Raw genomic sequence first — 27,256 nt, forward strand, 5'->3', positions numbered from 1 at the left:
AGAGGAAGGCAAAACCAAACCAAAAATAATAAAACAAAAAACCTCCATGGCCTCTACCAATCTGACCTGGGGGAAAATTCCTTCCTGACTGCAAGCATGGCATTCAGTTAGACCCTGAGTGTGTCAGCAAGGCTCACCAGCCAGGGCTGGTGCAAGGAAGTTTCACACCATAGGTGAAACTTCCACCTTGCGCCCCCCCCCCCAGCCCTGAGGTAGCTCCCCCCGCTGCAGCTTCCCCCACCAGGAGCCGTGTGGCATCTCCCCACCCCAGCTCACCTCTGCTCCGCCTCCTCCCCGAGCAACCCGCCCCCCTCTAATTCTTCTCCCAGGCTTGCGGCGCCAAACAGCTGACTGGCACCGCAAGCCTGGGAGGCGGGAGAAGTGGAGCAGCAACTACGCGCTCGGGGAGGAACGCTGTAAAAAAAAAATGGGGGGCACCGCTTTTTGGCACCCCCAAATCTTGGCACCCTAGGCGACCGCCTAGTTTGCCTTAATGGTAGCACCGGCCCTGCACCAGCCACACACTTGGGAAAGAATTCACTGTAGTAACTCAGAGTCCTCCCCATCTAGTATCCCACCTCCAGCTATTGGTGATAGCAGTGACAGATGGCCTCCAAAACAGAATTAGGCTCTGTGCTTCAGCTGGAAACTTCTAACCAGATACCAAGGCCACAGCTAACTGCATAGGTGCATAGATGGGTCTCTACACCAGACCTTATAAAATGGGCATTGGGGGCCTGATCCTGAGAGGCACAGTCTCCATAACTGGGGATAAGGGGATGGAGAGGAGACTAGGCCACCATCTAAGCGCCCAGCAGACAGCCCAGCTCCTTAGCAGAGTTGAGGGCCATGCTGAAGAACTTTGTGGGCTGCCTTGAGCCTGGAGATTAAATTGTAAAATCCTTCCGGCCAAGAGCAGCGCCCAACTTTCCAAAGGTGGCCACAGCAGCTGGGTGCCCCGGCAACCACCTGCCTTTGCCTTTCGGCTCACGTGGCACAGCGCCGGCAGCAGGCCCTTGGCACTCCCTGTGTGAGGACAGCTGAAGACGAAGCTAGGAGTTGGGGCCAGAGCAGTTTCGTGCAGGGAGAGCCCCGGCCTGCTCCCTAAGAGAGCGCGGCTGCTAAACAGCCCTGGGTCTCCTTGAGCCCACCCGGCTAATCCTTCCTCCCGCCGCGGGAGATGCCTCACACCCACCCCCAGTTCGGGACCCGCTCTGCCCAGGAGGGGCACTTGGCCAGGCCGGGACTGAAGCCTGGCCCAGCTGCCCGCGCTCCGACCGCGTGCGAGCCTGGCGCTTAGCTGCGCCCCCCCCCCGCACGCAGCGCTCCCAGGTGCGGCTGGGCAGGTTCGCCCCCGCGCCGGGGGACATGCGGGGCAGGTGACAATCAGCATGTGTCACCCCCTCCCCGCTGACCAGGCAGAGCCATTAAACGGCGGGGCCGCTCGCTCTCCCTCCCCTCCCGCTACAACGGGGGGGGGGGTGGCTGCTGGGCTCCGAGCCAGGCTCGGCTCAGCACCGCGCTGGGTCCCCCCCCGCACCCCGGGGCCCGCTGGAGATGGAGGCGGTAAGTACTTTCCGGCCGGGTTCATGCAGGCGGCTCTCTCAGCTCGGCAGCAGCAGCAGCCCCCGCGCTCCGGCTGCGGGAGCGGCGGGGTGACTCCACACGTGGTGCAGAGGTGTGGGCACCGGAGCGGGGCAGGGCTGGGCTCCAGCCCCGCTGCTGACAGAGCTGGGCAGGGGCAGGGGGAGGTGTGACGCTACCGTCTCCCCCTGGCGCGCAGCTCAGGGCGGCCCCTGGCTGTGGGCCGGGGGAGACGCGGGGTGTCAGGGGGACTGGCGGGCTTTGCCAGCCGCTTCAGCCTGGGGTGAGCGGGGCCCCTTCCGAGCAGACGCGCAGGGGGCTGCAGGGAGCCCTCGGAAGCGTCTCCCGGCCCCGCCCCAGCTGGTGTCTGATTGCAACGTGCTGAGCCCCGTGGGGAGACGAGCCCGCTGCACGGCCCGGTCCCGGCTGCCCCCTCGTGGGAAATGCCGCCCAGCCGGGGACTCCATGGGGCACGGTCCGGCCGAGGCCAGGACCCTGCCCGGAACTTCTTGCGGAGCTCCGCGGGGAAGCCTGGACGGGTGGATGTCCCCGTCCCAGCTGCTCTCCAGTGGGAGAGGCTGCAGAGCCCAGTGAGGAAGTTTCAGGGAGCAGGAGCTGAACAGCCCAGCACGGGCTGCAGTCACAGCGCTCAGCTGCTCGCTAGGGCGTAGGAGGCGCGAGCCAAAACATAATCGTTCAGGCTGCAGACAGCCTTTGGCTTCTGCTGCAGCTGCAGCTGCGACCGGCCTCCGGAGGACTCCCTCGTGGCTACTCGGTGTTTTAAACTGAACGTGTTGTCCGATAGGCAGAGGTCAGGCGTGGTGTAGCAGATCGCGCTCTGAGCAAAGGGCGCTTCCGTGATACTTCAATACCTTGCCTTTATCGATGGTAGGAAGGAATGAAAACGAAGGGGAAAATACATAAACAAGCTGCAAACATATTGGGAGTGGAGGGGGAGATGCAGACTACAAAGCTCTCCTCTTCGAGCTTCTCCAAACCACTGTGGGGGGGGGGGGGGGCTGTGTCCCCTACCCCTACGGTACAACCAAAGGGGATGGGGAGGAATCTGTGAATGAGATCTCTGGTCTGCCGACCACCTCAAGGACCATGGTCACATACTACTCTGAGAGGCCACATTTGTGTTGTGTGGCAAAGGTAATACGCTTTATTTGGACTGTGTGGGACAGAGAACACAGTTTCAATCATCTCGCACTAGGGTCTTGAGGAAGAGGGGCACATATGGATTTAGCTCCTCAAAGAATTGACAGGCAGATGGGGGAATATATTACCCTTGGACAATACAAATATTAGAGGGGCAGATCCCCAACCACAGGGCCCTCACAGGGTAGTTTGGTGGAATCTTTTTGACCTCAGGATCATTGAATTTTCTACCCTTACCTTCTTTGGGTTTTATTGCAGGAGGGCATGATTTGGCCTCTGATGTTTAGACACTCATGATGTGGTTAGATAATGGCTAATTATTAACAGATGCAGAACACTCAGAAACAGACAAATGGAACTTTTCTAGTGCACGAATTAAGAAGAGTTTAAAAATCCTTACAATGCTTTAAAATTTCAATAGCAATTGCTATAGATTTGCCAGTAGTAATAATCCACAGTGATCTGCCACATCACTTTAGTGACTGGCTGCTACTCCAGCTATATCCTCAGATTAGCCTTGGACACTCAAATTCTAAGAAGTCATTGTCACAGCAAAGGTCTACGTGTTACGAGTTAATGATTGTATTAAAACATTCCATCTCACGTTGCTGGAAGTGTCCCCTTCAATTACAGGGAGTCTGGCACCAGGATGATCTCTCACTTGCTAACAGACTTTCTGATTATATTTATTACTCATGGATGAATGACCTTTTCATGTACAAAAGTCTACAAACCAAAAACATGAAAGGCCTCTCTAAAGCAAGTGGACATAGATATGGAAATGTGCTTTTATCCTTTTTGCTTTATGTCCTAATGAAGTTTCTCCTTGAAACCTTGCTGTAACTCTTCTTACAGCCAAATCAGCACGTGTTAGGCTTCAAAAAGACTGAGAAGCTTATCTGTGGAATAGGTTGTCCTAATTGCAGTATTTCATTTGATGTTTGCATCTGTTGATCACTTCTCTGATTGCCGTGTAAGGGCTTTGAAGGGCAGTTTTGAATTAGGCAAAGTTTTTTATTTCGTTTATTTGTTTAACTTCCATCCTCTGGATCTTTTATTGTATTTTCAAGGTATTTTCATAACTCTCTGGGTTTATATTTATCACTATTTTTATGTTTTTTCCTCCCTTTTTTTAAATTGCTGTCATTATAAAACAGTTTGTTTTTTTTATATATATAATTCTAATAGGGGATGTCAAAACCAAATAATCCAAATGTGCTTGAGTTCGGAGTCAAAACCCCAAAAGATTGCTTCTGTGGCTGTCTGCAGAGAATCAGACTCTTAGACAAGTACCGGCAATTGGGGAAGAAGGCTAGGGTTTAATTATGTACAATGTAAGTTTGGTTGAGTCACTGGCAGTTTCCTGTGAAGACCAAACATCCATGCTCTTGTCATGGCTGATGGGTGCTTGGAAATTTACTACCATGTTTGTATAATGCATACAAAAAATCCTGTTTTAAAAGTACATTAGGACTGTGAAGCTAAGCACTCAAAAGTTAGGAAATGCCAGTATGCCTGTGCAGCCTTCATCCAGCCCCGTTGTGCATGTATATTATGATACAGTCTTTAATTACATAATTCATATATTAGTTTTTTCCACAGGGCCCAGCTTCACTCAGTATACATAATGGATAGAGTTCACTGAATGGGGAAACCATTTCATATTTATTTTTATCCTCATTCAGCGTATGGCCTTATGCCTTATTTAATGTACACTATTTAAACTCTTACTAAATACAGTATTATTCATTTGCTCATTGGCTTTTCTAAAACACTCATCGTAGTATCTGAATGCTTTGCAAACATGAATGAATTTATCCTTGCAACTAGGGTCACCAACTTTCTACTCTCACAAAACTGAACATCCTTACCCCACCTCTCGTCCAATGCCCCACCCATGCCATGCCCCTTCACTCCATTCCCCCTCCCCGGTCGCTCGCCCTCCCAACCCTCACGAACATGCTCATTTTCACTGGGGGGTGAAGGCTCCTGGGTGGGGCCAGAAATTAGGAGTTCAGAGTGCGAGAGGGGGCTCCAGGCTGAGGTAGTGGGTTGGGATGCAAGAGGGTGTGAGGGCTCCATCTAGGGGTGAGGGCTCTGGGGTGGGGCCAGGGATGAGGGGTTTGGGATACAGCGGAGAGGATCTGGACTGTGGGGTGGAGCCAAGGGGTTTGGAGTATGGGAGGGGGCTATGGGTTGAGGCAGGGGGTTGGAGGAAGTACTGGTTCTGGGCTGGGGGTGCAGGTTCCAGGGTGGGGCCAGAAATGAGGGGATCAGGGTATGGGAGGGGGCTTTGGGCTAGGGCAGGGGGTTTGAGGGCTCTGGATGAGGGTGCAGACTCTGGGGTGAGGCTGGGGATGAGGTATTTGGGGTGCAGGAGGGTGCTCTGGGCTGGGGTAGGGAGTTGGGGTCCAGGAGGTGTGAGGGCTCTGGCTGGGGGTGCAGACTCTGGGGATGAGGGATTTGGGGTGGGTGCTGCAGGCTGGATGAAATGAACCATGGGGCCAGATCCGGCCCACGGGCCATAGGTTTCCCACCTCTGCCATAGGCGTAGGAGCCGTAGGGGGGACAAACATGCCGGCTGCTTCCTAGAAGCTGCACGGCATGGTGGCTAGCAGGGAACCTGCCAGTCCTGTTGCATGGCGCTGCCAACCGGACAGTCAACGGCCCACCAGGATCTCTTTGAAAACTGGACACCTGGTCTCCCTACTCGCAACCCTCCTATAAGGTATAATGGTATTGTCTCTATTTTACATCTAAGAGTCTGATATGATTATGGCTGAACTTATCTAGCATCTGTTAAATTCGGATGCCAAATTGAGATGGCCTGACTTTTTCACAGTACTTAGCATATTTATACCTCTTTGTACGGTCACACAGATCTTATAGACCAGTTGCAATTGTGAGTGCTCAGCAGTTCTGCAAATCAGTCCCCAGGTGTCCCACGTTAGGCACTGAGAAAACAAGCTAGCCACGAGGCCACCTGTGAAAAGATTTATTTAGTCACTTACCCAGCATTACACGGATGCTTTTTGGGAGAGGCAAGGATAGAATCCAAATCTCCAGAGTTACATTCAGTTGCCTTAAGCAAGTCCATCTTTTCTCTTTCTGCAATCCCTTGCCTCATTCACTGTACATCTCCCAATTTCTGCAACAAATGAGGTAAGATCATACAGGCCATAACTTCACCCAGCACTATCCATGGTGTGCACTGAATGAAGCAGGAGTCCTGTGGAGAAAAAAAACAAAAAGTGTGATCATGTAATCCAAGACTATCATAATACAGATATAAAAGAAGGCCTAATTAAGGTTGCACAGACAACCTTCATTCTGGCATTTCTTAACTTCGGAGTGCTCAATGTTGCAACTCTAATTTTGCTTAACATAATTTTACTGTTCTTTCCTAAAGTGTTTTTTAATCAAAATGAAAAACCATCTTGATCCCCCACACCTGGGTCATCAGCAAGGTTGAAAACTTAGTTTAGAACCTTACACTGTACAGCAGAGAAGTGTTGGTAGTTGGGAATCCTGGGTTCTAGCTATCTTTTTCTCCCCCGCCCCACTTTTATTTCCCCCACCCATATATACATATATATAGATGTAAGCAGAGTCAGGATGAGCTCTACCCTGACATCTGGTGGTGAATTGTGGTGAGTTTTGGAAAAGAACTTCAGGGGCTGATCTTCTTTGCATAGGCACACCCACCCCACCTAGCATGAGCCCAAATGGGCACTTTGGCTACTGTGGAATCCCCAGTTTCTCTGTTATTGGGGCAGGAAGAATAAAGTGTTGTTACCCTGATTATGTGACTCAAGGACAATGAAACTGTTTTATGACAGAGGGACTCGCCATCAACTAAGTAGCACTCGCTAGACAAGGGACGTGGGTTCCAAAACCTAGTGAATTGGGAGAGAGTCTGGGGATAGGTATTTGTACTTGATAGTATGGGCCCCCTTTGAGGGTCTGGAGTACCAATTGCATTTTTTTCTTTCTCTACTGTGGAATATTAGAGCTAATTTTAATTCTATTAGGAGTTTAGTTATAGGTTGCTGAGCTAAATTCACTTTGGGCTAATTGTGTACCATCACTGAGGCTCCCCTACTACAAACTGAAATCACTGCGTGCTGGGGGGGGCCTGAAGATATGTTGCTGAGTAGCTGGTGGAACAGAGCAGTTTGTAGGGTGACTGGAGCGGCTCACAGGACAGCTGGTGGAGCAGAGCGTCTGGCAGAGCAGAGCAGTTTGTGGAGCGGCTCACAGGACAGCTGGTGGAGCGGAACAGCTGGTGGAGCTCACAGTGAAGGCTGCAGCAGGACACCATGGTGAGGCGGGGCAGTCGGTCTTGGACCACATAAGGTGCCCCTTAACACTGCTGTGCCCCTCCACCCCGGGCGTAAAACTCTGCAGATAAACTTTTGAACTCGGGGGCTGCACTGACCAGGGACAGAGACTTTTGGGGTGTTGGACTTTTGGGACTTTGGGTGGTTTTTTTGGGTTGCTGCATTGAAGACGCTGAAGGGAAAAGGATACTGTCAAACTTGCTTGGGCGGGGGAGGGTCTTTTGCTAATGGTTTGTGTTGTGAATCCTGTTTGTGGTGTTTCCCAAACATAATGCCGCATTGTTTCCCTCCTTTTAATAAAGGATTTTGCTACGTTCAGACTCTGTGCTTGTGAGAGGGGAAGTATTGCCTCTTAGAGGCACCCAGGGGGTGGTTTGTAATTGTCCCAGGTCACTGGGTGGGGGCATGAGCCGGTTTTGCATTGTGTTATTGAAACGGAACCCCTAGATACTGAACCCGGAACCCCTAGCTACTGAATCTGATGCTGCCAACTCAGATGGGCAGAAGGGTTACATATGTAAAATATACACTGCCTATCCCTGTCCTCCTCTGCTCCTTTCTCCCCTGACCTGCACCCCCTTCAGTCTGCTGCTGTCCTCCTCTTCCCCTGCGCCTCACCTCTCTGCATTCAGGCAAGTCAAGATGCTTTCTCCTTTTCCTTCACACAGCTTAGGTACCAACAGGGGGAGTATTGAGAGTGTAGGAGAGAATCTCTCCCTGCTCTCAGTTCTGTACATGGTGCTAAACTTTCACAGTTGCATGAAATTTGGGGGAGGGAGGTGTCAGACAATTATTTTACGACAGTAGACACTGAGATTCAGAAAATGAAAGCTTTATAACCATTAAAACACAAATTGTCACCATCACATGTCAAAATATACAAAACAAATATCCTTAAATCAACTAATCATATCTGTTTTTATTATTATTTGGTAGTCCATTTGTAACCAGCCAAATTCAAAGTCTAAATCACTGGATTTTTGTCTCTAAGTTCTCAGGCAGCATTTTTCTTACTTTGCTTATTTGTAAATTTCAGTTACTATGGATAAAAATATTTTTGTCTCCAGTTTGTGTGTGTGGACTGTGAAATCAGCATTTACTGATAAACATTTAATCCTTCCAAGCCTACCTGTAATCCAGGGATTTTGCACATCTGTAGCACCTTCTGCCTAAGAGTGCTCTATAAACAGTGGTGAATTGACCTTAGCAACACCCCTGTGATGTAGAGAAGTATTAGTTGTCTTATCCATAAAATAGGAGATAAGTCACATGAGGTTGAGGGTCTGATTTTTTTTTTCAGTTACTATGCACTGGCAGCTCCAATGGGAGCTGTAAGTGTTCTGAGCGACTTGCGTAACACCACACACAGGCTGTGTTAGAGCCTGGAGCAGAACCTGCATCTCCTAAATGCAAATCCTGTGCCTTAGCCAGATGATCTTCCCTGATAGCTAGTGTCTGGGCTTCTTAAAATCACATCTGTAATCCTATTTTTCTCTCTCTGGGTCTGAAGTCCCAGGAGCATATGTTACTGTCCTGCACAGGAGAAAACTTATGGAATTTCATACCTGTCTAGCTGAATCTACCCTTTGTATTTTGAATAACTTTATAGGTGGATATTTACATCCTGGAGCACATAGCTGCAAAAGAACGTAATGCGATTACATAAATATCTATGAAGTGCATTAGCATAACTCATGTTTTCCTGTGTGCCTTGTCTTATGTAGAATTTAATCTTCAAATACTGTTATGTCAATATTCTTTTAAAATACAAACTAATGAATACATTCATTTATAAATAAGTTTACACTTTAGGAACAGCTTGTTTAGCAGACACTAAAAGAGTTTAATTTTCTGGCACATTCCTTATTGTTTCACATCACCAAGGCCAGGTCTTATACCATGACTGGAACCAAATGTTACTTCCTAATGAAAAGTAATGCATGATGCATGAAGTGTCAGGCAATTCATCAGGAACAAGGAGGAGACGGCCCTAAGGCGCAAACAGTTTGCTCTTTAGTATATTATAGCTACTTAACCCTTTAGCATGAAATGGAAGATGTGTAAAGAGACAACTTTTTAAAATACATTTGCCTTTCAAAATATCAACTTGATGCAGAACATGCAATGAAATACAGATTCTGCAACTTAAAATGTACAATAGCCAGTCAGATGTTAAAAGTTAGTCTTGAATTCACCAGTGTTAGTGTGTGTTGGAGTGGGTGGGTGGGGAGTGATTTAAACAATTGTAATGAATCTCAGCTTAAGTTTTCTTCTTTTTGTAGATGAAATTATAGTGACTGTTTTAGCACAGTCAATGGCATGTTACTGAGATTAAAAATAGTTACAGTAAGTATTAAACTTAATTTTTGTGACCGAGTCCAACACTAATGATTGTAAATATTTTTGTTTCCAGAAACATGGCACTAACAGTTTTGAAAGAGTTCTCTCTCTCAATATAACTTCTGTCACAAATGGCAAAAAACTGATATGGGATCATTTATAATCATTTAAAGGGATACTGTCAACTTGAAATCTTGTCAATCTAAGAAGTGAATTAGAAGCAGTTCCACGAAGTATGTTGCTCATGAGTTCCCTTTCCAATATTGCTGTTTGTACCACATTTTCCTTTTAATTATATTTTTCTCCTTATTGCTGTAAAAAAGAACCACACAAACTGGGGAGACTAAGAAATGAAATACAGGAAAGACAGTCAAATGAACTAGACAAAGTGCTGTCAAATGCACAAAGTAAACTAAATGAAACTGAGGGACCACTTTTTTTTCTGATACTTAAGTCATCGTGGGTGTTACCTGTACCTGTAGTTACATTTATCTACAATACCAGAGGATGTTTGATTTTTTTTTAAGTTGACTCTGCCCTTTTAAGTCAAACAACACACATTAATGTGGATGGCTTCTTGGTTACTGTTTACCTCGTGAATAGCCACTGTACAATTTAAGATGCAGAATTTATATTTTGTTGGATATTTTGCATTAAGATGCTATTTCAGGAGGAAAATGCTTTTTTTAAAAAGCTCATTCTTTACACAACCTCCATTTCGTTCCAGAGTTAATCCCCTCATTCAACAAAGAATTTAAGCATGTGCATAACTTTAAGCCAATGGGACTATTTACATGATTAAAGTTATGCATATGCTTAATAACCTTGGGGCCTGATCCAAAGCCCAGAGAAGTCAATGTGAGTGCTTTCATTGTCTTCAAAGGGCATTGGATCAAAAACCTTATTGAATTGGGGCCATAAAGAACTAACTGTTTGGCTTAAGGCCAATTAATGGAATTTCTGTGTGCACAACGAATGCAGAACTGGATCCCAAATGTAATGATCCTAACATACTATTCTGATTTTTTTTATTATCTTATAGTTGAGTAAACTACATAAACTATGTTATGGTAATCAAGTCAGACCATGGAATGTAAAAGATGTAACACTAACACCCAAGTGTTTGCATTTGTCTAAGGAAAATTCAAGTATTTCATGTATTTACACAAAGTTTAAATGACTCAGATTTAATTGTTCTTTATCATTAGCCCATATCTATTCTTTTGGTTATCTTGGTTGTGCTGAATTAACTTGTGTCAAAACAGTTATTCTTATTTTTTTTTAAAAAGTACTCTGCTTAGTAAGAGTTCAGCATAAGAACGCTACTTCTTCCTGAAGGGGTTAATACCACAAAACAAAGACATCTGGCAGAAGCTGTGGGTGTTGGCTGTGGCAGATCCCAGGTCCGTACCAGTCTCTACAAGGGAGCTGTCATGCTTGTTGATTTATCCTTCCCTAATGTCACGGGGTACGGGATGTTGAAACTGTGGCTAGAATGTGAAATACTAAATCATAATCGTCATTATTTTTTTTGTGTGTGTCTAGGGAGGCTCGTTTTTGGCCTCTGCTCACAACTTGTAAGCATTGGAGGCAATTCCACATATTTACAAAATCTGGTATGTAGCACAAAAAGGCCACGGTATTTTGGCATTTGAAACACTGCATATATTAGTGCACAACAGTGAATGATGGCAACAATTTAAATCAAGGCATACACTGATGATATATTACAATAGACAATATGGAAATACATGGAAAGTACTTGTAAATGCCACATTAAATGAACTGTACTCTGTGGTGTTGCAGGGGAAACCATATATAAATCTCACAATTTCTACACAGTGAATTAATTTTCCTCCTTCAACACAGTTTGGCTAATTAATTAAGCTTAGCTATAAGCATATTATGTTCATTGCTTAACATCTTCTTGAAAGCATAACAGGTTTGCATGTAAAATGTATGTGAAGCTAAGTTTCTGCATTGTAGATAGCATAGCATATTTTCTGCTAGCTTGCATTAAATTTTGCCTCTAAGTCTTAATTTCCCCCCCATTTCCTGTCACTATGAGACATACCATAAACGGCTGGTTATGCTACTGAGCAGAAAATGAGTGTCATGATTTATTATCAATGGATCCATATATAAGAAGAAACTATCCAGCAAGGTAAACTTAACAATTCATGTTCTTCTGACAGAGTAGATTAAATGACATATTTTTCTTATACTCAATGAATTGTTTTATTTTTTGCTTTCCCAATATCTTTAGCTACTTCTCAGGACTAAAATAGTAAAGAAGGCATAGCCCTGGACTATTAAAAGTTTAATGCAAAAGATAATATTTATGTTCTATTCCTACCTAATTCACAACTGCAGCATAATAACTTTCCTTGTTAAAGTATGATGGTGATTGTGCACTCATGATGGTAGAATGAATATATGGTGATGTCAATATTATGTGTAACAGCTGCATCTTTTCTTCTGAAGCAGCAAAGAATCCTGTGGCACCTTATAGACTAACAGACGTTTTGCAGCATGAGCTTTCGTGGGTGAATACCCACTTCTTCGGATGCAAGTCTTGCATCCGAAGAAGTGGGTATTCACCCACGAAAGCTCATGCTGCAAAACGTCTGTTAGTCTATAAGGTGCCACAGGATTCTTTGCTGCTTCTACAGAACCAGACTAACACGGCTACCCCTCTGAATCTTTTCTTCTGTCATCATACATAAGTTTTACATGTTAGGCTGTGTTCTCTCCTACATGCATTACTTCCCTAAGTCTTAATAGATGCCTTGCATGTTAACCAGATGAACATATGCACATATACTGTAACACTTCGAATCCAATGGCTAAAACATTGCTTGTTTTATGAATATTTTCCAAGTTAAGAGGTAAATACTGTTTTTTCACTTCTGCCAGAATAAATCCCAATTTACTGTATAACTGAGATCAGATACTGACCTTGAATAAGCAAGTTCCAAATAAGCAGCCTGCTTGAATGTATTCAAATATAAATTAAAGGCCAAACTCTACTTTTACACCAGTACAAATCAAGGGTTCTTGCATTTAAGTTAAGGGTTATTCTATGTTTGCACTAGTGTAACTGGAAGCAGAAATTGGACCTAAGCAACCAATCCTGCTTCACTTAACTCTATAGTAAAACTGCTGTTGATGTCAGCAACAACAGGCTCTAAATCTTTATTTAGGAAAAAATGTAAAATGATTTTTCTAAATATGAGTCTTTGAGGTTCCAAATGCAATGTGTTTGCTTATTCCCATATCGAATTTGCTCAGTTCACGAGTAAAATTTGTATTCCCATATTTAGTATACCCACAAATTCAACATGAGCTCAGACAGCCAAACTGGGTTCTTTCCATTTCATGCATCTGTATGAATCAAAGATTATGCTGTCCAATTTATACCCTTACCTACACCTGTGCAACCTGTTGTCTTAAGTGATAACCTTTTTGCACTTATTTGGAGCTAATGGTATTGTATAGCCATTACTGAAAATATAATCTGAAGACAACAGAATTGCACAGGCATAGCTGTGGCTACATTTTAAAGGTAGAACTGCACTTTAAAACATGACTGACTGTCTTGTTTCATGAGATACGGTGCATTCTTCTTTCATATGGCAACTTAAAAAGCAACACAAAAGGTTGATGTTCCAGTTAACCATCCACTCTATGGCTTCCAGTGACATAGAATGAATCACTCACAGCTACCCCCTGGAGAAGGATCTTAGAGGGCAGAGGTTTACTAGATATTCCATGGCTTGGATATCTTCTTTACATTCACATATCTAGCTGTCCTTCATTTTCTATTTGTGTAATAGGTCATTGCAACACCCTTGTGAAGTTCTGTTGCAGTTTGCTGTGATCCAGATCTTAAGTGGCATGGTGAAGATGGGTGGTTGGTCTATGGGATCTGTGATCTTGATCCCTCTGTTTTCCTATAGTCTCCACTTCTTATCTTTTGGTGACTGTCCTAAAATTTTGAGAGCTTTGGCCACTAACCAGATGGGTTTCCTGAATTTATGGTAGCATCTGGGGCGGGGTAAGGGGTTGTCATAGACTGACAAGTCTGGGTTCATGCAGTCATATTCACATATTGTTGCTGCTTCTCTTTGGAGGAATAGTGTTAAGATATGTACAAGAATGAGGAGCCAGATTTTCGGTGTTGACCTCAGCATTCCTGTGACAGTTCTCATAGCAGTGTTTAACTGCCTGTTGACAAGTTGACATAGGTACGAGTTTGTTTCTCTTTTGATGTTTGCCCTCGAAAGGCTATTTTGCTTGAAATCATTGCTTTTTAGACTGTGGAGCCATCTATCGGTATTCGGCCGCCACGTTGTGGCATCGGTCATGCCAAAGAACTTAACAGCTAGAACCATGTGGATGTTGCCATCTTCATCCCCTCTGCATTGAGGACCACATTTTAATTCTACTTTTGGCAAGGTCAGACAGTTAAGAATCAGCAACTTTCCTAATATTTTTTTCTTGTGAACCTAATCTCTGTTACCAGTTTCATTCTGGAGATCAACAGTGGAATGTTCAGTATGGTAACAAAGAATTTCTCACATGAAGGTCCTGATTCTTCTCTATCTTCCATCTTCAATCATCACTTACACTTACTCATGAGGAAGGAGAAAGTAAAATGCTACTGTTTGATTTGGAAGCATATTACATCCACTCTACGGATGTTGGTGACAATACAAGCTGCAAGGTAGTGAAGAATCAGGCACCACATGTTTATTCAATGTGTTGTCTTTCTGATGCTTACTGCTTTCAGGTCTGAATTACAACATCCAAATTACAAGCTATTCATTTGAATTTGGTTGTTACATTACTTGGGATCATAGTATCTATCCAGTCTAATCTTTGTCTCTCCAGGGTCTTGTACTGTGCCCATTGTAGTGGTATCTGAGTACATACAGTAAAATTGTTTCTAGTAATGATGTTTAGATCCCACAAAATGTCATTAAAGCAACACCCAAATAGTGAGAAGAGAATGTACAGTATTGTGGACGTTCTTTCTCAAAGCCATGTAAGACAGGACAAGTCAGGACATTTGGAAGTAGCCTAAAGCCAAGGGATATGGCTTGGCTGTATGAGCCAAAAAAAGTGGAGCTACATAAATTTATTATACATGTATGCAACAGGAAATTAATAAAGTGTAAAGTATATAAGCTGTCACAGTGAAGTGCCAATAAATAATGTCAGCATACCCTCTCTGTCTTGGCATGGCTTATCTTTCATAAACACAAAGCTAAGCCAGACACACTAACTTCCCCACCTCTGTTGTTCTGCAGCCTCCCCATGTACATACAGGAAAATGGGTTTGGAAGGCATGTACAAGCAGGGTTCACTTTTGCCTATTCTGGTGTCTTCTCACTTCTATATGTGACTGGAAATGCCACACATTACTGGTCTTATGAATTATGTTGATCAGACAATGTCCCTTATTAATGTCCAAAGAGTGTTTCCCCTGTAAGTATTGTATGGGCACCTAACAATCCGATTGTGCCCTTCTGCATCACACCTCCCTGCAAAAATGAGATCAACTTCTCTTGCATTTAAGGAGATAACTTTTAAAGCTTGGTCTAGCATATCATCGAGCAGAAGGTTCATTCTTCTCTTTGCTCTAGAAAGCCTGGGGGTGGAAGGATAGTCATGATTTTCAAGGCCAGATAACTATAGTAAGGGGTCTAGGCACTCACCTAGAATCAGAGGTGTTTGAGGTAGACATTTTACAAATCATTTCTTTCATCCCCCATTTGGTAGCGGTAGAACCACAGAAACTGCCCCACCTCAGATATCTTACAATGTGAGGGCATTATCCTGCTCCATTGAAATTAATGAATGCAGGATCAAGTCATTACTTTAAGAGAAGACACAGCAGCTGAGTGAAACAAAGGAAAGGAACAAGGGTCAGGTAATGGTAATACACACTTTTGCATAGACTGCTATTTGCCCAGTTTTCAGGGACAAAGTTTTAATTTGTTAATGGAGACAAATAAGTACACCTCTACCTTGATATAACGCTGTCCTTGGGAGCCAAAAAATCTTACCACGTTATAGGTGAAACCACGTTATATTGAACTTGCTTTGATCCACCGGAGTGCGCAGCCCCCCTCCCTCCCTCTCGGAGCACTGCTTTACCGTGTTACATCCAAATTTGTGTTATATCGGGTGGCGTTATATCGAGGTAGCGGTGTAGATCAGAAGCACTATTTTACTATCTGGGAATGGTAATGTTAGAATTATTCAGAGCTCAAGACTCTTGTTTGCTGTTCTTAGTACAGGAGCATGAATGACTTCCTTCATAGTCGATCTTCTATTTCCATTTAATCAGATTTTTCAGAAAGTTACAGCCTAGGTTGTGTAAAGAAAAAAGGGGACAGATTCTGGGACATGAGGGACACAAGTATAAACTGGATGCCATTGGACCTACTCTGTATTTACATCATAAATAGGATCAGAATCTGGCCAAAAGTGTGAAATTTCATAAACTCAATTATATCAGAACAAAATTTCATAAAAGGAAATGTATGTTTGTGAATAGAAAATCAACTAGTAAAGAGATCTGTAAACTTATGGTTTGAGTTATATCCCCATTGAGATCTCTTCATTAATTTCTAATAAACATTGATATTTGTTTGTACATTCAGAAAATAGCTTTTTGAGTGTAAAGTTTCATCAGCTTTTGAAGATGGTTTCAGTCTGAAATTCTTTATATGTAGACTTCAAACCTGAATTTTAAAAATATTTGGAGGAAAGTGCACCACTTCAAGATTTCAGTGTAAATTGCATTTTTTCAACACTATATTTAAAATAGTTTGTTAAAAAGTTATGTCAAAAAGAGTGATGTTTGGGAGCAAATTTTCCCACTGCCTTCAGTGGATCTCCATTATTGTGGGTGCAAATAACTGTGGGTCAAATTTAGAATATACAGTTATTTGTTCCCAGACTTTGGTTCACTTAGGCTACTAAATCTCTGTGACTGGAAATGAGGGGCTTAAACATTTAAGAGGTCTAAATTGAAGGTGCAAATAATAGTGTAATTATTTGCACCTTCAAGTAGAATGGAGGCCAGTGTAGAAAATCTATGTCTTTTAAGGATCTAGCCCATGGGGATGGGGATGGAGAATGCAGTTGGGGGTAAGAAGAGACATGTTTTAAATGGCAAAAATTTCCCTTGTCCTAAATCTTGTCTGTGTGCAGTTATGCACATGGAGTATCTAGTTTATTTGTGTATGAGAAAACAATCAAACCCTTGTAGAATATCACTCTGAGTCTGATCCAAAACCCATTCCAGTCAATGGGATTCTTTCTGGGATTCTTGAAGGCTTTGGATCAAACCTTCTCATAAAAGTTTTCATCACAAATTAAGCCTATTTAACTTTTTTTAAAGGCTCAACACAGCAAATAGAGATGAACTGTCTGAGTCACATGATTAATTTTGAATGCCTGAAGTCTTTTCTTTTATAATGCTAAAGACAAGTTGTTGTTGTTGTTGTTGATTAGATTAAAGCTGTGGGAAAATACACAGTGAAATGTGGTATATAGCCTACTTCAAGTCTTGACATGATTGCCAACCTCTGTACAATTAAAGGTAACACCTCTGAGATTTAAATCTGACCTGTCAGTTGGTTGCCACATTGTGCTAATTTAAAAAAAACTCTGTCCCTTCCTCAGGCTAATTATTACTAATGCTCTGTAGTTTGATGTGAAATTAAGTTTGGGGTAAGATATAGTATTCAATACTTTTTAAACTTAATTAGCTGTACTTTTCTTAATAAGAGTGACACCATTCCTGTTATAGTCCAACATATCTGGGTGAATTGGTACTTTTTAATCACAAAATACAGGCTTTGGGGAACCCCAGTGATCCAATACACTCTTGGCTGTTGTGATAAGGGTCAGATTGTGAACCTTTTACTCCCATTGGTGAGCATTTACTCCCAGCAGTAGTCCCATTAAAGTTTAGGGGAATTATTTCTGTGAGTAATTGCTCAGCAGTCTGTCCCTAAAGAACCATTGCTACCTTTTGCAAGAGTAAGGGATATTGGCTTCAGTTCCCTGGCCAAATTCTGATCAAGCAATTACATTCTGTCTGCCTATATCCCGCTGTAGTTTAAGTTGATTATGACCTTCTTTGCTCTCTGCCCTCAGATGTTGTGTAGGGGTGATGTCAACTGTTAAATAGATATCACTTTCCACCCAACTTCAGTTGCATTTCACTGAAGAGTGAAGTTATCCCTATATATCTCTTTCCTCACTTACCTTGCAGGGGTGCTGCAAAGGATTAATTAATTAAATCAATTAATTAATGGGCTGCAAAGGATTTGGGGTCAGAGGAGAGGTATTAGAAGTACAAAGAGTTATTTACTTATAAATGAATAAATTATTCAAACAGTCTGGCTAATATACAGGGCTTGTATATTATTGTATAACAGAAATGCACTGTACAGATGAAACCACCTCGCCCTTCCCTCCATTTTCAATTTACAGCAATAATAATTCTCAGGAAAAGCCTTTGCGGATTTTAAGGACCAGCTGGGGTAAACGGACCTCAAACTATCCTCCTAACCAGTCATTAGTTTTCAGGGAAGGACTTGGGCTTTGATCATTATTGCTAAAATGGCATAGTGCAGCTTGGTCTCAAATGCCAGTAAAAGCTGGATAATATTGTGCCTACACAACAACTACGTTCTTTTCTTTTTGAACAGCACCATACACTGGACCCACTCTTTGTGTGTGTGTGGGGGGGGAGGATTACATTGGGCCAGATTCTGCACAAAGATTTACACCAGTACAAATGAATGCAGATTCTGGCCCAATATCTTTGTATGTCTCAACTCATTATCTAGTTTGGGTGCGTCTTAAAACATGAAAAGGTTTGGATCACGCATCTTTGTTTTAGAAAATCAGTAAGAAAAAAATTACTGATAGATGTGGGGGCTGCTTTAAATTGTGCCATCTGCTGTGATCTCACAGAAACCACGGTGCCAACCAGATATCAAGCAAGATTCCAGGAACTCCACCCCAGAATGCTTTCTACACAGCTGGATGTGGGAAAGAGCAGGTAGCATAGAGCTGGCTATATGCCACCCCAGGGTTCCTCTCTGATGTGGAAAGTTGCAGAGTAGATGGAGCTAGGGCTGAAAATCTGCCTATGAACCCTATAAAATATGTGTGAGTTTGTTTCATGATATTTATATTTAACAATTATTGCATTTTTAAAATGTAAAGTAAGTCATTTCTAAGTTAATCATTTATTTGATTGTATTGCCTTTAAAAACATGTTTACAGTGAGCTCATATAGAATATATCAAAATACAGTACTAATCGCAGATACGCATTAATGCCACTCAGGGTTTCAGCTTAACATCATCTTCAATTCTGTATTTGAAATCAGATACGGTACTTGCTCTGCGCTTCTAGGTGCACAACATACAGAAGCAATATGTGGCAAGAGGAGGAAATGACTGCTGTTTTCTCCTGCCCGCTGTCACCAGCAGCATTATCCCCCATTCTGTTAAGTGTGAGCACCATGGGGGGCGAGGGGAGAGGGAGGAGACAGGAAAGAGAAATGCTGTAGATCTCTGAGGCTGCCTCCTTACCAAACACACTGAACAAGGACTGGGCGGCGGGGGTGAACCTTCTGGCCACCCCTGAAAGCACCAGAGGAAAGTTACCAATCAATCGGGCCTCCCTGTGAGAAAATAGAAAGTAGAAGGAGCCAAAAATTGCTGTAGATAAGGGGCCATATGTAACTTATATTCCTATATAGTATTATGATGGGCAAATATAAAGCCTCTCCTCTAGTACAATCTTCTTACTGATGTCCATATTCTGTTTTTTATGGCTTCAAATCTGATTTGTATCTGCAAATCAAGGTGTAGGATGTTAGTCTTTTATTTGCAATAACCAGGTTTTATATGTGCACGATTGGGGCATATTGTGATTAACTTCAATGGGCAGGATCAGGACTTACAGTTTAATTAAGTTCCTGCATCGCCGTATAAACAAAAATTGTTTCAGAAAATTGTACTCCAGCATTATCTTGTCATTTTCTACCACTCTTTGTTCCTTTCATGTTATGTGAAACCCATGACACTCAGAAACATCCAGGCCCACAGCCAGGTAGATTTCTAACTAATTTAGCAAGTAAGGACAGGTTTTTTGACTTCCCCAACCCTATAGCAACCACAGTCACAACTCTCCCATTTATTGGAGCACCTTTAGTGCTACAGCTTTCTAATTATCCCGCAGTTTGGTTTCAGTCTCCTCCATCAGGAAAACTCTGCTGTTGGGTTCTGTCAGCAGTTTACACAATAAGATGTGCTGGATATGGAGTATCTTTTTGAAGTGTACTACCAGTAGTGCCCTCAATAGATTTTTTTTTATTGTACTTATCTATCACCATTTAACACTCATCATCCTGAGCTGAGATTCATGTGAGATTTGTTGGAACGTCAGCTGCTCAGTGGGTACATCAAGGTGCCAAATTAATCACAGAAACAACGTCTTTGAGGCATGCACAATCAGTATCCTCCCTCTATACCTCACTCCATTGTTCCCAACCTTGCAGTTATATTCTTTTAATTTTAATGTGCATATCCTGCCTGGAAATCTGTTTGAGAATTCCTGCTTGTTTCCCGTGCTACAGGAAAGTTGCCTATACGTGTCTCAGAACCAGTGCCAGCATTTTCTTCTTGCTTCCAAGCAACTGCCAGAGTAGCATAAATGTGTGCTGGAATGTGAACTTCAGTGTGTGCCAATGCCACAGAAATGAGGAACTGCGTGTACTGCATTGATGGGTCCACTTTAGAGGGAACAGTCATCCACATCACCAAAGCACCAGCATGCTTGGTAATTTCAGTAGAGACACCAAGGAAGTAGTATCGGAAGTAGTATCTTTTCTCTGGGTAACTAGTGGATTTGGTTCTCCTAGACTGCCAACCTTGCCTTTTATTGCTTTGGTGGGCTCTGTCCACCAATTCTAGTTATCAGAGAGGCTTGCAAAAGTTTTATGCTTTTACACAAAAAAACAAACAACAAAACCCAGACATTTTCTACAGCTGAATTTCTCCATAGTTTTGTGGCAAGAAATCAGCAAGCAGCCTTCTCTGCACTGAAGATTTAGAACTATAAAACATTTTTAAATGTTTCATTTCTAGAAGCACAAAACACACTCAAAGTCTAACATAAGAAATGGCTCATTTGTTTTCTTTTAAAATCTTGGGTATAAGTTTGTTCCCTAGCTGAGAACTTCTATAAGACATTTCAGCCTGTAGCAAGTTTTTTATAAACACTGAACAATAGGACTTATGATTGAAGTGACAGCACACCTTTAATTGTAACACCACTGGCACACCCCTGTAATCAAAAGCACATGTTTGCTGCAGTTTTTAAGACTGTAAGTTGATATCTCCTGGGCTAAGCAGTGACTTTTATGCTTTCTAATGGTTTCTCAATTTAAAATGTTTTCCTATTCAAATCTGTAAAGAATATTATTTGAGTAGGGTGGAACCAATGAGCTATCTCCTCAGCTGGAGTAGGTCAGCAGAGCACTGACTTCAGTGCAGCTATGTTGATTGCATAAAGCGTGATAACTTTAAGGAGCAGATAGAGTTTGCAGTGCACAGGAAACTGGGGTTCTCCAAAACATAAATTATGTTGATTTCTGTAACTTATTTGATTGAATGCCACATAAATTAACAATATTGAGTGTGGCTGAAATTCACAAATTCCACTTAATCCCTATTTTGAGTTCTTAGCTGGGCCTTTCAGTACTGCGTAGGCCTTATACTGTCCCTCAGCATATGAGTGTGCAGAGCGCCAGTTTAGTTTATATGAACTATCCTAATGGGCAAAGCAAGGCAACTCCCATAAGGACATTTGAGTGGCAGGCAAAGGTCCCTTCTCTCTAAGGTAAAGTGTCTAGTCCTGGGAAACTGTAATTGGTGACTTGAGAATTTGAGACTCTGATCCTGCATTGGGATTGTACTCAATCTGTTTCATAATACTCTGTGTGAGAGCACCCAGTAGCATGAAAACTGCCAACATCTGAGAGCAATTAGTGCCATGCCTCTCTGTGACAGTTCTCAGGCCAGCATGTGGTTAGCTGGGTGATAGTAGTGCATTGTAGATTTACTCCCAAGCTTGCTGCACACTAACTTTCTGTCTAGATAAGCCCTCTGAATGTGGGTTAAGATAATTTGGAGTAAGGCATTCTTGTTTGAGAAGTCCACGCAGGAAGTTCCACATAGGAAATTATTCTGGAATAGTTATTCTAGAATAACTCCCTGTGTAGACAAGCCCTTAGCTGCCTCAAATTCTCTCTCATGGTGTAACATCTTTCTGAGATTGACAACAGCCACATAACCTAACAAACAAAAACCAAAATATCTAGAATTGGCTCAGGTTCAACCTGATGATCAAAGATTGTTGTCACTGATGGCTGTTTGGTGAGCTACGTGAAATGGGCTGACTATTTCCGTACAGGCCATGCTCATAACAGAACACGACATACTGTTGGTAGTCTCAGAAGAAAAACCCAGGATTGAACGGGCATAGAAACTGAACAATTGTCCTGCCCTCACAAAAGTTTCTTCTCATCAAGATTGAGGTCCGTTGGTGTGGGAAGAAACTTGTATTGCATATACTGCTGTATCAGGTGTGTGGGTTGATAAATATCTTGCCTCTAAAGGGCTGTCAATCTGGCACACTTCACAAGCATTAAATTCCTTTAAAATATAAATGGATGAGTCTGAAATAATAACATGCCTAGCACCAGAGTCACACTTACATGTGTTTTGAGTACTTCTAGTGTTAATTTAATATTGTGCTGCTTAATACTCCTTGGTAGCTATTGGTCTATTGTCAGTTCTTCCCCCCCAGAATTAATAGTACCATACTGCCCATGTGGTCACTGCAAGCTGTTTAAAGTCACTTGTTTTTGCAGAAGACTGTAATGTCTCAGTCTCCCTCTAAGAGCAGGTTTAAAAAAAAAAGTAAACATATCCATAAACATTTCAGTCTGCATCGTTTCTAGGAGCAGTACTCTGTGGTGTTATCTCTGATTCTTGGACTAACTTTTGGTAACTATGTAACATCATGAGTAATAATCTGTTGTTAACACACTGTGTCCATCAGAAATGTTTACTCTTAGAGTGACAGTTAACACATCTGGACTACATACTGTGTTTGATCTGAAATACCAGATGCCGTCTACTAGTAACAATGACAAAACCATGCTCTGCCTGAGCAGTTCAAAGCAAAAAAAAAAAAAAAATCCAAGGACTGTTCTGATACTCAATTTTTTTTTAGTAAACTGCATTTGAAAGCAACAATAGTCTCTAGTGATGTATTTCGCTAACAGTTATTTTAATGCCCAACTTTAAAGCAATACTTAGAAAATTTCAAAGTTAAGCCAGGAAAATAATTCTTCTGAAGGATCTAAATTGTATTTTTGTAATAGAGGTAGCATTATTTAGTGCATATAGTGTTTATCTTTACAGAGTAGAAAATTAATATAGTATGTTTATTTAATATTGGCAGAGAGGTTGGGGCAGATGATGCTCCATTTTTAATTCAGATTAACTCCATTGGCATATGTGCAGTATATCGGTGTAAATCTAGAATAACCAATGGCGTGATTGTATCTTTCTGATCCCAGCAAGGACTCTCTGAGAGTGGATCACACCCTCCCAATATGTAAAGGAGACTCTGCCTCCTCCATGGCAAATACCCCCACATTCACCTCCCATGGACCTCACAGAGGGTGTTCTGTGGGCCCACAGAATAGGGACGGGAGCTAGGCCTGTGGGAGACACCATTTCTCCCCTACACGCACCTTGCCTTTGGAAATCACGGAGGAAAGATAATTTAGCCCCAACCTGTATTATCTTTCCAGTGGGCCCCCTTCACAGCAAACCTCGTTTCCTCACCCACACACATGCTCCCAACCAACCAGGGTAAATCTGTGAGGAAAAAAAAACATGGATTTCCTCCCCTTCATACACTGCCTGTGACTTTTCTAGCAGGAGATGATGGTCAGACCTAGAACAGGAACAGGATTTAGGCTCCCATCCAGAGTACCCTGTTCCAATAGCTGGATGTTTACCCTTTTAACAGCAGTGCAACAAAACACTAGGTAATAAAATGTGAACTCGTTAACAGAAAAATTTGATGTCCCTAGAAACAATCTTGAAATTTCAGATTAACATGCCCAATAAATTGTTGCCCAGGGACATGTCTGTTCCCACTCTCCCTTCCCCCCATTAAAAAAATAACTATAGACACTTCAAAATGAGAGTTTATGTAACTAATCCCTTACAACAGTGTTTCCCAAACTTGGGACGCTGCTTGTGTAGGGAAAGCCCCTGGTGGGCCGGGCCAGTTTGTTTACCTGCCCCATCCGCAAGTCCGGACAATTGCAGTTCCCACCCCCAGTCTTTGAAGTATGTCATATGAGAGAGAAAGAGAAAGACATAAGAAGGGGATAAGTTCAAAGATCACCTGAGTGAAGACATTTACACAGTCTACGAGGTCAGCTTTAGCAAGTGTGCCATGTAATGAATGCTGTGTGCATTGGAATAGTGTCAATGATGCATACATTTCTTGTTTAAAGTGCTGAGCGTCTAGGATAGTGCTGGATGTTCATTGTGTCTGGTGCTAAAAGGCAAGAAAGAGTACCCGCATGTGCCCATGAAAAATAAATACTGCATGACCGAAAAATGATGTGTAAGAAGGTGTGTTGTAAGACAAGAAAAGGAATTATTACATGGTGCTGTTTTGTTCTTGAGTCCACACTGAATGATCATCCAGGTTGGACAAACACCTCTCAGGGAAGTCTAGGTTTACTTGGTCCTGCCTCAGTGCAAGGGGCTGGACTCAATGACCTCTCAAGGTCCCTTGCAGCCCTATGTTTCCCTGATTCTATCCTCTTCCCTAGAATTACTCCACCTTTAGACAATAATAATCATCCAAAGGATATTTAAGTAATAGATTTGTATGTTTTTGTCCTTTCAAAGCAGGATTCTTTGGGAGCCATAAAGGAGGTTCAAAGAGTCCTGTGGCACCTTATAGACTAACAGACGTATTTCCACTCCATAGTTGTGGTAATTATTGGGGGTGGGTGGGGGGAATAAAGTTGAAGGGATTTTTTTAAATTGGATATTTTATCTATTTTAGGTTTGTTGATAGCATAAGGTGATAGAAAGACCCAATCAAAGAGAAAAAAAGACTAGTCTTGACTTAAGAGCAAATCTGGCATGACTTTCTTCCTTTTTTTTTTTAAAAAGCACCATTTCAAAATTAGTATTGAACTAAAACTGTGCAGTAATTAAAGACCGTAAACAGAAGTAATTTGTATAGGCTCTCCTGAAAACAGCTGAAGTAAGCACCTGTGTTGTAAACAGAGACCATTGCAAATCTGTGGGCCTAACTGAATTCCTAACAGAGGTATCATTTGCTTGCTTTCCCTGAATAGGGATGTAGTCCTGGCACTGTTCTCTCAATCCTGGGGTCACAACCAGGTGTCAGGGTTTATGGCAACCCTGCCCTTCCCTGATTGCTGTAAGAGAGCTGAGACCCACTGCACTCGGACATACTTTTGTGGTCGTATGGACCTACTGGAGGATTTGGGGTGGTACATACTGGAGGAAGCACTGTTACGTTACTGAGTGTAGCCATCACCATTCCTGTATGCTCTCTTCCATGCATTCTGCCTACTCTTTGTTCTCTGCAAGCAGCACATCTCCAGGAATTACAGTGTCTCTTCATGCAATCACTTCATGCAGTCACAGTGTGACTTTAAAACTAGTCTGGCCCTATATCTTCTCTCTAGTTTCAGAAAGCAGATATTTATGAGGAAAGTAAAGAATATTGCAAGTCTTATGAGCCTGAATCTCTACTGCCTGGCACCTTCTGTAGTCATTTACATGACACATACAAACTGAGTAAGAAACAATGCCATTCTGTTTTCACAAAGTTTTATGCTCACTTTGCACAGGTAGTAAAGACTAGACCCACTGTAGAGCAATGGAGAAACAGGCTTATGATCTTTTTTTTTTTCCCTGCATAAAAATAACTCCTTCCATTTTGTAAAAGGGAATGATTGGGTGCAGACTAGCTGAACTACATACTAATTAATATAATATACCTGATAAATATAGCTGATAGTTAGAAATGGCATTGGGAGAGTTACTATTACAGTGTGTCCCTGGGCCCTGATCTAACAAGAGTATCACCTTTTTGGTGGCTTTATTTTATTTATATATAAAAATATAGTAACTTTTTATTATAAACCAAACTGTCACAGCTTGTTGTTTCAGTCTTTGCTGTGACTGGAACTTGCACATGGTTTGGCATCTGTCACCTATGCAATCTCCTTTCAAACAAATGTAACATCAAGATATGCCCAGGGTGATCAGCCACATTTGCCACCAACATTTGCTGACTGGATCTGATAGGTCATTCAGCAGCGTATCAGTGTTGTAAGGGGGTCTGCCACTTCTTGAGCATCCCCTTGTGGCCAGCTGTGCCTCAGCAGTGCCCTTCTAGCAAAAGGCCTTCTTAAACACCACACAGCCTCTCCTTGTCTATTGGCCACCCCTTCTCAGGGGTCCAAGTTTATTCACATAAATAAAGCCCCAAAATAAAACTAAGTACCAAAACAGTCCATCAGTTTTACCCACTTCTCAGGTCACTCCCAGGGTTTTCTTGCCTGTAGTCTCAGCAGGGAAACCTTGCATTCCAGGTCTTTCTGCTGGTCCCTGTGCACTCTCAGCAGTCTCTGGTTCAACTTACTCCAAGGTGTTCCTGCTTGGGACCTTTCCTGCTTTGGCAGGCTACTCCCACATGACCCGACCTGGCTGGACTCTGTGGTTTCCAGACCCCCTGGTATCAGGGTCTTCCCTCCAACAGCCTTTCCTACTTTCTGCAGTTTCCCCTGTTTCCCCCTTCACTGTAGCCACCTGTTGCCCTTTACCTGATCCAACTCAGGTGTGCCCCTTGAGTAACCAGGCAAGGGCAAGCCATCCTGTTACAAGTGTTAACTATTTTGGCATCTTAGTAGTCATAATTAGGCTTCAGAGTTCATCTTTGCTTGAAAGGAGCAATTCAGTAATGCTTTATGGTCAAAGATTGTATTGCATTATTAGTATTTGTTTAGATTTAAAATAATTAAAGGACTCCTATCTAAGGCTCTGGGAACTGTTGCATGAGTAATAATATAATCTTTTAATGTTCCTATGAATTTAAAGATAAAATCCCAGCAGCATGAAAGATTATACAGTGATATATTCATCTTGCCATACATGTCCTTGTGATCGCCATTAGAATTCCAACTTGCTGGAATGAAAGTATCCCACCACCAATACCAGACAACAAGTTTTATACACACCGACTCATAGAATTGCATGTTTTGGGTGAGTGTTTGACCTTTTTTTCTTTTCTTTTTTTTTTTCAAATTGTCTCTAGACATGAAAATAAAACAGTTGGGTTAGTGGAACTAATAAAGATTTTGGGGGAAGGAGGTTCTCCAAGGTACAAAGTTGAGCAAGAGTGTGTTTGTGAGTGTATGAGGCCTTTCTGTACTGCTACATGTTACAGCTCCAAAGGAGCAGAAAAAGAGCAGCTATGAATAATTATTTTTGAATATGCATATGTGTAAACTCCAACTATGAATCATATGATCAGTTCCTCTGTGGGCAAAGGGGACATTTTGTCATGTTTGGTTAGATGTGATTTCTGCATGCAGCCGTGTATTTTCATAAATTCAAATGACTCTACTTGTCTAAGGAGAGGTCTTTAATTTT

At 42.5% G+C, this 27,256-nt stretch overlaps 1 protein-coding gene across 1 annotated transcript in view; it reads left to right on the forward strand.

The window, feature by feature from the left end:
* The first annotated feature begins 1,496 nt into the window (after positions 1-1,496).
* The window catches only part of BNC1 (basonuclin 1), an 89,176-nt gene continuing 63,416 nt past the window's right edge, over positions 1,497-27,256 (forward strand). Inside the window, exon 1 of the mRNA XM_044978829.1 lies at positions 1,497-1,566. Within this exon, the coding sequence (XP_044834764.1) occupies positions 1,558-1,566 (9 nt within the window). The 5' untranslated portion in view covers positions 1,497-1,557. The remainder of the gene's footprint in view (positions 1,567-27,256) is intronic.

This window comes from Mauremys mutica, chromosome 11 (genome assembly GCF_020497125.1).
Source record: "Mauremys mutica isolate MM-2020 ecotype Southern chromosome 11, ASM2049712v1, whole genome shotgun sequence".
NCBI lineage: Eukaryota > Metazoa > Chordata > Testudines > Geoemydidae > Mauremys > Mauremys mutica.